A 12,538-nucleotide genomic window follows, 5' to 3' on the forward strand; every position below is an offset into this window, starting at 1 on the left:
TGTTGCTACGACGTGAAGTCTGACCACATGTGAAGTGTTTCTGCCTGTTCTGAATGACAACAAATAGTCTCTCCTGGAAGACATGTTTGTCCACATCACAGGAATTGTTGTAAAGAGAGCTGAGACAGAAGTTCAAACCCCTCCCACACAGCTGGCCAATCACTGCTAAAAGTGTGACTGATTGTCCGGTTGTCTGATGAAGCGACCTGAGGCGTTGGTAGTGAGGAGGTCAGGTCTGGTTCAAGACCATCGTAATCTTGTCTGCCATCCTTCTCTTAACTTTATAGAGAGCTTAAGTCACCCACTTCTGCTCCCGGCCCATGGGACCTTATTTCGGAAAAAATATGTACGGTAGTCAATGGCGAGAGACCAATAATTTTTTGATCCTGTTTGAACTGAGCCCTGAATTAAACACATGATGTTTGTCAATTAAAAAGATAATTTTTTCCGTTTGCAGTTTGTCATAAATCAGTAAAGTTACATGTCATTTTTTATGAAAACCAACTCTCTGCACTTTTATCACATCATCCTCTCATGTAAGCTCTTTGATGTTAGCTTCAGTCACTGATCACATACATCACATACACGACTTTTGGTTTTGGTGTTTGTAATTATGTATTTTCACAGTCTTTTACTTAAACAGTTTTACATCAAACTGTGTCTTTCTTGACTTTTAAATGTATATTTTAAATTGACCATCATCAGATAAAAATAAAGAAAATTAGTTGTCTCTTGCCATTGACACATGTACATGTACATGTATGAATATGCATCTATGCTACAAACGCATTATGATCTTACATAATATGATGCATTGCTGCAGATTAAAATACCCAACAGGATATTAAGGAGTTAAAATGAGCTCAACCTTAAACATCTACAGCAGTAACATGCAAACCTGCACATGAATAAATCCAGAAACTTCAGGTACTGACAGGTACATTTTACTGCAACATGACTACTTTTACTTCTACTATTTTGCAGCAAGGTTTTGAATGCAGGAGTATCTTCACAGTTTAGTATTAGTACTTTTCCTGACGTAAAGGATCCTCTGACAAACATCTACATGAGTGTGAGACAGAAAACAAAGTGTCCTCTTTGCAGCACACGCTTCACACTTAATATTGTCAGTTTTCTATGTTTGCGACACGTCTGTGATTATTTTATCATATCTTGTATAATATTTACATCTCTGCCCTCACACCATTATCTCCTTACTCACCTGTCAGCTGATAATCTGTCGCCCTTGGCTACGTGGCCTAGATCCACCGACCGCCCATCAAACTCATCGCCATGGAAACAGATGAGTATCCCCCCCTACACACACACATACATACATAAACACACACACATACACACACACACACACACGCACAAACACACACTTGGCCCTTTTAACAAGAAAGAAAATAGGAGACAATGGAGGGAAGGGAGCGGTGAAGGAGCGTTTGGAGGATCCAGCAGAGGAGTCTCTTCTGTCACCCTGACGAGGATAAAGAGATTAGAGGAGGGATGATACTGTTTGTCTCGCGTACACCTGCACTCTATGCACCCGCATGTACAATTCACCTGAGAAAAAGTGAGCGTCTCGTGTGAAAACGTACATTTCACCTGCAGAGTTTGTTTGTAAAACATTAGTGGGGGAAGGGAAGGGTGGAAATATCATTTTACCATTTTAAATAATCTCTTATAAATTAAATTTTAACAATATCTTTCATGGGATTGTGGAAGAATCATTAAGTTTTCTGTCAAAAAACATGTTCAAGGATAAAGAATGAAAAATAAATCTGCGTCACCTCATCTCAGCTGAAGGTTTTGTGTAACTGCTCAACAGGCCTGGTCAGACCAAACTAGGGGCACAGACATATTTCCTAACTTTAACTCGTCCAAAACCAACTCGACACCGTGTTCAGTTATGAGAGCGAGGCGGGAGGTTATCTGAACATCAGCTGCAGAATGTTTTTTCCGTTTCTCCTGTAAATCCAGAGGTTTTTTATTTAGTCTAAACAGAATCTCACAGAGCAGAAACTGACTCCCCATCATCAACCTGTGGAGGTAAGGAGATAAAAACAAACGCTGGGCAAAGTGCTGACAGGATCTGAAACATGACGCATCATTAATTACATGTAGGGAGTGAGGTTTTTGTCTTTTCAGTTGTTCAGTTGTTCTGATGAGTCAGCAGCAGCTGAGCTTGTGGATCAGACTGCAGTTTGTCCTGCTGTGATAATATTTACACACAAACTTCACATCTTGAGTTTATTCTTCCAATCATTAATGAGCGTTTGCATGTATTGTGGCAGCCACTCTACTAAAGTACGTTCCCACGCCCACAAAGATAAGAAACGCTGAAGACTAGAACTTTTTATTATAAACATACAATAATATGATGAAGACTTTCATCAAGACTTTCAGAGAGGATGAAAGAGAAATCTGAGGAGCGAAGGAGTGAAGAATAAGGAATAAAAGGAGGCAGGAAAGCACAGAGTTAAGATGAAAAGCGAGGGAAAACAAGGAAGCCACAGCGAACAAAGGAAGAACTGATATTAGCAAGAAAGCAGGAAGAAAAGATGAAAGATATAGACAACCATGAGAAATAAAGGAAAAGTGACGGAGGAGACGAGAGGGCAAAGAGTGGGGTAAACTAGCAAACGGGGGGAAATGGGAGGAGGAAAGATAGGCCTATTCCTGAGAGGGAGGAGGCGATGAAAAGTGAGGAGGGGTGGATTAGCAGCGGGCGTGCTTCAGTTCCTCTGATCCTCCTGAGTCAGCATAGTAACCCTAATAACACACACACAGGAACACACCAACTGAAGCTGCAGTGTTTAACAGGCAGCTTTGTTAGGCTTATTAGGATTTAATCTGTGTGTGTGTGTGTGTGTGCGCCGTGATCCAGTCGATCAGTAGTAGCAGACATTATTACCTTTAGTGATTCATGTCATTTAGCCAGACTCCAGAGTCCACATCACACGTCAGCTCTGTGACATGCTAACATGCTGATGTTTTGCAGGCACACATTGTTTTGGCTTAATCGCCTCGACCATAAGTGTATGCCTGTGGATTATTCTTACAGCGTTAGTAGTAAGTAGTAGTAGTAATCAGTAACTATTGATACCATGTTAGGTTGCAAAGTGTTCAATTTGTTGTGTTCAATGTTGCTACGATGTTCCTCTACTGGAGACTTTAGGATATTTGCATCACATTTTGCCAGTGTTCATGTTATTGTGTCCACCTTCTGAAACTGTCCTGCAAAAATCAGACTTTAAATGGAAAAGAAATAATGATTTGACATATATTGTGATTTATCGTTATCGATATCGAACAATATAAAATGTTTTAATCATGGTAACATTTTTTGCCTTTTTGCCCAGCCCTATCTAAATTTATAATAAATGCTTTATAACGGACGGTAATGTTGTATGAATGTTAACGAATAGATTTCCTTCTGCAGCAATAAGTGGAAGCTGCAGGTTATGACAAACAATGAACATTAAGAAACACTTAAAAGATCTTTATAACTGCAGGATAATGTGTGATAAAACTTGTATTCAGAGCCCATTTGCTGCTTATTAATGCTAAACTGGAGGAGGAGCAACAGTTCTGTCTTCTTGGAAATCCCACACCTGCAGGTAGCCAGTTAAAACCAGTGCAGAGGTTTTTGGGCTGGTCCAGAGTCAGTTAAAGGCAACACCTGAACACCAGGAAGAACAATCAGTCTGGTTTCAGCAGCTGCTCGGTTCGGTCATGGCTGCGTTAACATTTGTGGTTTTGTTCTCATTTTCATGGATCTTTGTTCTGGCCAAAAAAGGTAAGGGGTGCATCAACAGAATTGTTTTCTTTTTAAAGAAACAGTGATCAGCGGATCAGCAGGTAGATCATTGATTAATTACCTTTGATTATGTTGAATTATGGATTTATTCTTTTGTTGAATGATGAGAGAAATGTGTAAAACTCCCTGTATCCTTAATTACTTGTGATAAGTCATTGTTATAATTACTGTTGTTGTAACTTATTAACAAAATATGAATTATGTTATTGATTAAAATGTTTAAAGTTTAAAGGTTAAAGTTTATTATGTATTCTAATTATAATAATAGAGACCTGATCTCTGCTGCTTCCATCAAAAGATGCTTGAACAACAGGAAACATTACAAGTCCTGACTGGAGGCTTTTCTCTTTCTGTTCAGAGACACAGGAGGTGAAGGTGAAGCCTGGAGAGGACGCCACTCTTGAGTGTTTAGTGGCTCCCACGATGGATACAACTGGATGGGTATATTGGGTACATTGGGATAGACTTGGCCAGAAGGACAACTTTGTCTTTGTTCGCTATGGAAACATCTCATATGTAGAGGAAATGCTTCCACGTTATCGTGGTGCAGTGGAGATGAAAGATCCAGAGCTGAAGGATGGAGACGCTACTGTGATTCTGAGGAACGTCGACATTTCTGACGCTGGAACATATGAGTGTCGGGTTTTATTACTACCCATGGTCACGTGTGGGAGATTCAAACCCAATCTCATCAGCACTATCAGGCTGACAGTGACAGAACGAGGTAAGTGTAGAGCTCAGAGTGTCTCTTTGTCTCTCAGGTCAGTGTGTAGAGCTCAGAGTGTCTCTTTGTCTCTCAGGTGAGCGTGTAGAGCTCAGAGTTTCTCTTTGTCTCTCAGGTGAGTGAGTAGAGCTCAGAGTGTCTCTTTGTCTCTCAGGTGAGTGAGTAGAGCTCAGAGTGTCTCTTTGTCTCTCAGGTGAGCGTGTAGAGCTCAGAGTGTCTCTTTGTCTCTCAGGTCAGCGTGTAGAGCTCAGAGTGTCTCTTTGTCTCTCAGGTGAGCGTGTAGAGCTCAGAGTGTCTCTTTGTCTCTCAGGTGAGCGTGTAGAGCTCAGAGTGTCTCTTTGTCTCTCAGGTCAGCGTGTAGAGCTCAGAGTGTCTCTTTGTCTCTCAGGTGAGCGTGTAGAGCTCAGAGTTCTCTTTGTCTCTCAGGTGAGTGAGTAGAGCTCAGAGTGTCTCTTTGTCTCTCAGGTGAGTGAGTAGAGCTCAGAGTGTCTCTTTGTCTCTCAGGTGAGCGTGTAGAGCTCAGAGTGTCTCTTTGTCTCTCAGGTCAGCGTGTAGAGCTCAGAGTGTCTCTTTGTCTCTCAGGTGAGCGTGTAGAGCTCAGAGTGTCTCTTTGTCTCTCAGGTGAGCGTGTAGAGCTCAGAGTGTCTCTTTGTCTCTCAGGTCAGCGTGTAGAGCTCAGAGTGTCTCTTTGTCTCTCAGGTGAGTGTGTAGAGCTCAGAGTGTCTCTTTGTCTCTCAGGTCAGTGTGTAGAGCTCAGAGTGTCTCTTTGTCTCTCAGGTGAGCGTGTAGAGCTCAGAGTGTCTCTTTGTCTCTCAGGTGAGCGTGTAGAGCTCAGAGTGTCTCTTTGTCTCTCAGGTGAGTGAGTAGAGCTCAGAGTGTCTCTTTGTCTCTCAGGTGAGTGAGTAGAGCTCAGAGTGTCTCTTTGTCTCTCAGGTCAGCGTGTAGAGCTCAGAGTGTCTCTTTGTCTCTCAGGTCAGCGTGTAGAGCTCAGAGTGTCTCTTTGTCTCTCAGGTGAGTGTGTAGAGCTCAGAGTGTCTCTTTGTCTCTCAGGTGAGCGTGTAGAGCTCAGAGTGTCTCTTTGTCTCTCAGGTCAGCGTGTAGAGCTCAGAGTGTCTCTTTGTCTCTCAGGTCAGCGTGTAGAGCTCAGAGTGTCTCTTTGTCTCTCAGGTCAGCGTGTAGAGCTCAGAGTGTCTCTTTGTCTCTCAGGTGAGTGAGTAGAGCTCAGAGTGTCTCTTTGTCTCTCAGGTGAGTGAGTAGAGCTCAGAGTGTCTCTTTGTCTCTCAGGTGAGCGTGTAGAGCTCAGAGTGTCTCTTTGTCTCTCAGGTCAGCGTGTAGAGCTCAGAGTGTCTCTTTGTCTCTCAGGTGAGCGTGTAGAGCTCAGAGTGTCTCTTTGTCTCTCAGGTGAGCGTGTAGAGCTCAGAGTGTCTCTTTGTCTCTCAGGTCAGCGTGTAGAGCTCAGAGTGTCTCTTTGTCTCTCAGGTCAGCGTGTAGAGCTCAGAGTGTCTCTTTGTCTCTCAGGTCAGCGTGTAGAGCTCAGAGTGTCTCTTTGTCTCTCAGGTGAGCGTGTAGAGCTCAGAGTGTCTCTTTGTCTCTCAGGTGAGCGTGTAGAGCTCAGAGTGTCTCTTTGTCTCTCAGGTGAAGCTGCTTCCTGGTAGTTGAGCTGAGAAACATCACAGATCAGATGTTTGTGTTTTAGAAAGATGTTGCTGATGAGACTTTAGAGGAAACAGCTGCTACGAGTCATGTGATCAAAGTGCAGTAGATAATGTCTGACATTCTGTTCACCTGCTGACAGCTGATACCTCACACCTGTTTCTGCTCTGCAGGTCACACAGCTGGACACAAGGAGGGAGGAGACAAGGAGGGAGGAGACAAGAAGGGAGGAGACAAGGAGGGAGTAAACACTGATGGCGGAGACAAGAAAGGAGGAGACAAAAAGGGAGGAGACAAAGAGCCAGTAAACACTCATGGCGGAGACCAGAAAGGAGGAAATAAAGAGGAAGGAGACAAGCAGGGAGGTGACCAGGAGGGGGGAGACAAGGAAGGAGGAGACAAGGAGGGAGTAAACACTGATGGTGGAGACAAGAAAGGAGGAAATAAAGAGGAAGGAGACAAGCAGGGAGGTGACCAGGAGGGGGAGACAAGGAAGGAGGAGACAAGGAGGGAGTAAACACTGATGGCGGAGACAAGAAAGGAGAAAATAAAGAGGAAGGAGACAAGCAGGGAGGCGACCAGGAGGGGGGAGACAAGGAAGGAGGAGACAAGGAGGGAGTAAACACTGATGGCGGAGACAAGAAAGAAGGAAATAAAGAGGAAGGAGACAAGCAGGGAGGCGACCAGGAGGGGGGAGACAAGGAAGGAGATGGAATAGATGGAGGAAACAAGGATGTAAGAAAAGCAGAAGGAAACAGGAGTTTCCTTCATAGCAGAGAAAATGTCGGACTAGTCGTTGATCTGTTACTTGGCGCACTTCTTGTTGCTGTTGTTGTTGTTGCTGTCGTTGTTTTTCGTTTCATAATCTGTAGAAAATATAAAGTCCTCACAGAGATTAATTCATACTGACCTGCTGCTGATACAGAAACCGACCATCTGCAGGTGAAAGGTCTCAGATCTCAAAAAAGACAAATCAAACCGAACAACAAGTCACAGGCGAATATCTTATAGTCCACAGGTGAAAACAAAATATATAAATAACATGTGATCAGCTCTATTAATATGATATGATATATTTCAGCATGAGCAGATATCGCAGGAAAAGAAAGCACATCATCATTTAAGGTAACTGAAAAATTAATACACACATCAGTAAATTGTACAATGTATTCTGTATCTCCTTAAATAAAACCCACATTAGATTTAGACAATGTAAAAATATTGAAAATATGTTGACCATTTTATACACAACATAATTTGTAGAAACTGGGATAGGTTTATTCCATATGTTGAAGATGCATGGAATTTTTTCTATTCTGAGGTCACTAAAGTAATTGACAAACATGTTTCCTTTAGAACCATCAGAGTCAAAGGTAGACATTTACCATGGATCAGCTCACATCGGATTAGTCTTTTTAAACAAAGGGATAAAGTCTGGGCTAAATATTGCTCTTCTTCAAATGCCACAGATTGGGAAGCTTACAGATATCTCAGGAACTTATCTAAGACCAAGATAAGGAATGCAAAATCTACTTATTATAATGCGGGTAGCTCAAATCAAATGACCGTATAAAACGGGTATGACGTTGAATTTCTTTGCACAGACCGGTATCACTGCGACAAACAGAGTTTGAGTTATAATCTGAGCTTCGTGGTGGTCTCACGCCCCCTTTACACCTGGTATTAAAATGCGATCTGACACAGATCAAATTTTACCAACGGAGATAAATAAATCCCTGGTAGAACTGCTTTTGTATTCATAAAGAAATGTCTGCTGATGAAATAAAGTCAAATTGTAGTGCGTCTGTTAGCAGAGGAGGTGAGAGCCCAAATGCAAGACACCGAGAGCAGACTCAGTTCAGGGTATGTAATCCAAATGAGAACAGGTAACAGGCTTACACGCAATTGACTGGAAAGTTACTGGGGGAACAGACACAAGCAAACAGATCACAAGTAAACTACCACCAACAAGGAACACAGACAGAACTAAGAGCAGACATGGGTAAAACAACAACCTACACAGTCCAGGAGTAACACTAAGACATGAAAATAAATGAATGGATGAATGAAACCAAAAGCCCGAGAAACCAAAATCAAAACACAGGGTAAACAAGACATGGCTGACAGGCATGGGTAAGGGTATACCACGGCCTGTCATGAGCTATTGCTTAATTATAGAGATGGCTTTTCACAGGACTTTCAAAATCCCAGAAAATTCTGGAATCATTTGAACCATATACTCAGTAAAATAACAAAAACTCTGTGAATCAAAATCAAATTGATAGTTCTTCCAGCATGATCTTCTCTACTGGTGCATTCTGTTTTAGATCAGTCATGCCTATTGATGTTTTTCATGTCATCCATCCATCCATTGTCAACCGCTTATCCTGTGTACAGGGTCGTGGGGGGGCTGGAGTCCATCCCAGCTGACATTGGGCGAAAGGCGGGGTACACCCTGGACAGGTCGCCAGTCCATCGCAGGTTTTTCATGTCATTTGTGGGTTAAAAGAAAATAGCAGTGCAGGTCCTGGCGGTCTTGAAGCAAGATTCATTAAGTGTTCATTCATTCAGATTATTTACTATTACTATTATCCCCCAAGGATCCATTTTGGGACCCCTCCTTTTTTCTATCGTCAATGATTTCTCCAAAATCTTTAAAAAATTGCTCAGTGCATCTGTATGCTGACGATACAGTTATTTACGCCTCGGACTCAGAGATAAATAAAAATACAAGACTCCTTACAATGCTTCACATGAATAAATTGGTAATAAATAAAAAAAGTCTGTAATGTGCTGTTCAGAACAAGGAGCAATCGTCTTAGTACTTTACATATGTATATTAACTTTGAATATGGGTCTCTCGTGGATGAAGTGGATCAATTTACATATCTTGGATTGACCCTGAACTCAGTTTCAAATGACATATTGGCTTCCTTATAAATAAATCTATGGCTGTTTAAGTTCTCTTTACCGATCAATACACTGTTTTACATTTCAAGCCAGGAAAATTATTTTTTCTCAGACGGTACTGCTGAATATTGATTATCTTGGTATTATCTATATGAACATCACTGACACCAATCTTAGGCCTCTTAATGTTGTTTTTAATTGTCTTTGTAGATTTGTCTTGAGGTGTTCATTTAACAACAAGCGTCTCATCACTGCTCTAAGTATGAGACGCTTAACTGTTTACAGCCTAAAGCAAGAGGGGAATTTCAATGGATAAAGTTTATTTTAAAATGTGGTTATTTTTGCTGTCCTCCACACTTGAAACAATTTTTAGTTTCTTGTAGAGTTCCATATCCACTCATATAACAACATAATTTGATTTGCTTTTGGGTTGAATGATAGTTGATTTTCATTTGTTATAATTGAAGTTATGGGATTGTTTTAACTTGTTACTTTTCCTTGGATTAACTGAGGGTGTTGGTGTGGTTGGTGTGGGTAAGAGTGGGTGTGCGAGTTATATATGTGTATGTGTATTGTATGTAGTTTCGTAATGTTTTGTAGTTGTTCATTATATATTTGTGTTATAGGACGCCCTTGAAAATGAGATGCTGCATCTCAAGGGGCTATCCTTCAATAAATTCAATTAAATTTTGTGTGAATTGATGCTGCATGCAGGCAGTTTCCTTGACCATGATACACGCTCCATTATATCAGACTGCTCTTTATGTTTCTTTGTTCAGGTGTCAGGTATTTTAGATTTTGGGTGATGGTTTCTGTTTGTTTTCTGTTGTAAAGCTCTTTATTGTTCTGCTTTCAGATGCCTCTATTTAATGTCTCTTTGTTTTTAATTCGGTCCCTGATAATAATGTAGATGGTGAATGGTCTGTGTTTAATTTGTATTTCTGGAACAGCTCATCTTAAAGCTGTACAACAATAATAATAATAATAATACAATAAACTGCAGCTGAGCGGTTGACTCATGTCTGATCTCACCTGGAGCCCCCCTCCCTGCACAACAATTCACATCTTCACTCCATAGAAAGTAAAGGTCCTGCATTCAAAATGTAACTTAGCTACAATTACAGAAGTGTTTAAAGTACTTTAACATGTTAACATGTGAGAAGTGTTTCAGCTGGTGTAGCTGGTGGAGAATGTTGGAGGTTTAATCTATAACATGCATCATGTTCAGGTAACATGTTAATCTGCAGAGTAACCTGGAACTACAGCTGTCAGATAAATGTGGTACAGTAGAAGTAAAAATTAGCCAGAAATTGAAATACTGAAGTAAAGTACAAGTACCTTAAGATTCTATTTAAGTACATGACGCAATGTAATTGTGTAATTTTGCACCAGAAACAATGTGAGCTGTTGAACATGTTGATGCAGGTCTGATCTCAACACAACTCAACTGAGCCGAAACCCGCCCAGGTAACAAACACCCAGAGCCTCAGAAAGGGGTTCATTATTTATTCTTCTCCTCAGACGGTTCATCACTGGACCTGACAGTCTGCCTCGTCACTCTTTATATCCAGTATAAACTAGGCTTCAAATCTGAGGATTAAAGGCATTAATCAGAAAAAAACTTGATACTTGGTACTGTCTGTACCTGTAACTCTGAAAGTGAGACACAATGGGTGAGACCACAAAACGTGTCTTCAATCTGACACCAAGTAATACCAGTGCCAGATAACCCATACAGAAAACAAAACAAACACCTTCTTCTAACAGTCGGCCTGCACAGGTGAAGCACAGGTAGATGTAATCATTCTCTACAGCCATCAGAGGGAGCTGTCACATCCACAAAAGAGACATCAAAATGGTACCTTACCCTATCATATCAAACCCATGGCAGTGATTATATAAGCCAGATTCATGCTTGAATGACTTATGAGACCCAATCAGTAAGACAAATGTGAGCGTCTGCGTCATCGTTTCTAAAGACTGCTGTTTTTTCCCGTCCGCACTAAAATGGCCTCTGAACGAAAAAAGGGTTTGGCAGCGTTTTCAAACTTCTCCATTTTAGGTCTTGGTTTTCGCCATATTAGTCTGGACAGGTTTTAAGACGAAAACACAGCAGTGTGGATGGGACCCTTTTAACAGCCAAAGCGGGAAACCAATCATGTGGTTCCACTGACATAGGGGTCTTTGATTCTTGTAAAGCATATTTTTCCGGACAAGTTATAATTCTTCCATGCATGCGTAGTAGAAGATTTAGCTGCTGACGCTGTACATGTAGTTTTTCTTTCCTGGTGATCAATAAAAGTGCAGTTCTGGCTCTCTCCCCATTCATTCAGACAGGAGTCTGGTCTTGTTAGTCCAACATAACTGCCCGGAGGCGTTGCCAAGATGGCTGTCGAGTGGCAGGATTTACCTATAAGGACTTTATATAAATTTATGGGGGTTATTACTACTTGTCACAACCGGTGCTATGACTCTGTTTTTTCTGTTTTTGTTTTCTGTGGTTTTCCTCGTTTCCCCTCCCCTCCCCTCTTTGTCTGTGCGTCTTTGGCTTGACAAGATCAGGAGACCTGACGAGGCTGCACACCAGGTTCTAATCACCTCATCAACCTGTGGTATAAATGGTGCTTTCCATTTGACATGGGAAGTCAGAATTTCAAAGTCAGATATTTCAAAGGGCCCACAAACGCCCACTTAAGTCGAATGTCCGAAAGTCGGGAGAACCGCACTATCCCAACTTTGTGATCCAAGATGGCTGCTCTGAGTATCAACAGTTAGTGAAAGCTGTAGTTTTTACTGTTTATTAGCACTTCTGTCTCATAGAAATGTTCGTACAAAAGGTGCTGTCCAACTGCTGTCTGTGGACGTGTTGAGAAACTACCACACAAAGTTTTTTTTTTTTTAATCAACTGCGTAACAATAGCTAACCTGGCTAGTTGTAAACAACAGCTGGCCAAGCGAGGTTTTCCTACCTGTAACCCCGTCAACTCGGGTGTGACGTCATTCCCAGGTCCGACCTCTGACGTCCGAGGAAAATGGAACGCACCAAAAGACTCAGGGCATCCAGTGACTTGACACCAGATTGTTCCTCCCCTTACGTGGTTGAGTACTGCAGTCCAGCTCTAGTTCCTAGTGTTTCTTCAGTTGTTTGCTACTTGTCACTTGTGTAACCTCTGCTGTTTGTCTGCTTCTTTCAAGATCCCCGCGTCAAGTCAGTGTCCCGGTTTACCCTGGATTGTCTATCGCAGTGCTGGAACTTTGGACCCAGTCTACCCCGACCTTTGTGTCCCATTCTCACGCAAAGCAAACCCTTAGCCTTTGCCTTTGTTGCCTCTAGTTGTGAACAAACCGCACCAGAGTCCACCACAAACTAAGACCTAACACTACTACTACAAGGGAACTACTCTGGTGCCCGATTAGAGTGTTGA

The 12,538-nt window shown here is 41.8% G+C and overlaps 1 protein-coding gene across 1 annotated transcript; it reads left to right on the forward strand.

Moving 5' to 3' along the window:
• Nucleotides 1–3,722: 3,722 nt before the first annotated feature.
• LOC119912696 lies at nucleotides 3,723–10,118 on the forward strand. The gene is made up of 3 exons (XM_038731985.1): nucleotides 3,723–3,805; nucleotides 4,185–4,550; nucleotides 6,377–10,118. The coding sequence occupies exons 1-3, from the start codon at nucleotides 3,742–3,744 to the stop codon at nucleotides 6,718–6,720; spliced, it is 774 nt and encodes a 257-aa protein (XP_038587913.1). The 5' UTR covers nucleotides 3,723–3,741; the 3' UTR covers nucleotides 6,721–10,118.
• Nucleotides 10,119–12,538: the final 2,420 nt, after the last annotated feature.

This window comes from Micropterus salmoides, unplaced genomic scaffold, assembly GCF_014851395.1.
Source record: "Micropterus salmoides isolate LMB-PRFRI ecotype aquatic unplaced genomic scaffold, ASM1485139v1 Ms_hic_scaffold_2, whole genome shotgun sequence".
NCBI lineage: Eukaryota > Metazoa > Chordata > Actinopteri > Centrarchiformes > Centrarchidae > Micropterus > Micropterus salmoides.

Coding starts and splice junctions, on each gene's coding strand:
- LOC119912696 (XM_038731985.1), top strand. CDS start 3,742: ATGGCTGCGTTAACATTTGTGGTTTTGTTCTCATTTTCATGGATCTTT. Junction 3,806..4,184: donor CTTTGTTCTGGCCAAAAAAG/GTAAGGGGTGCA, acceptor CTTTCTGTTCAG/AGACACAGGAGGTGAAGGTG. Junction 4,551..6,376: donor GCTGACAGTGACAGAACGAG/GTAAGTGTAGAG, acceptor TCTGCTCTGCAG/GTCACACAGCTGGACACAAG.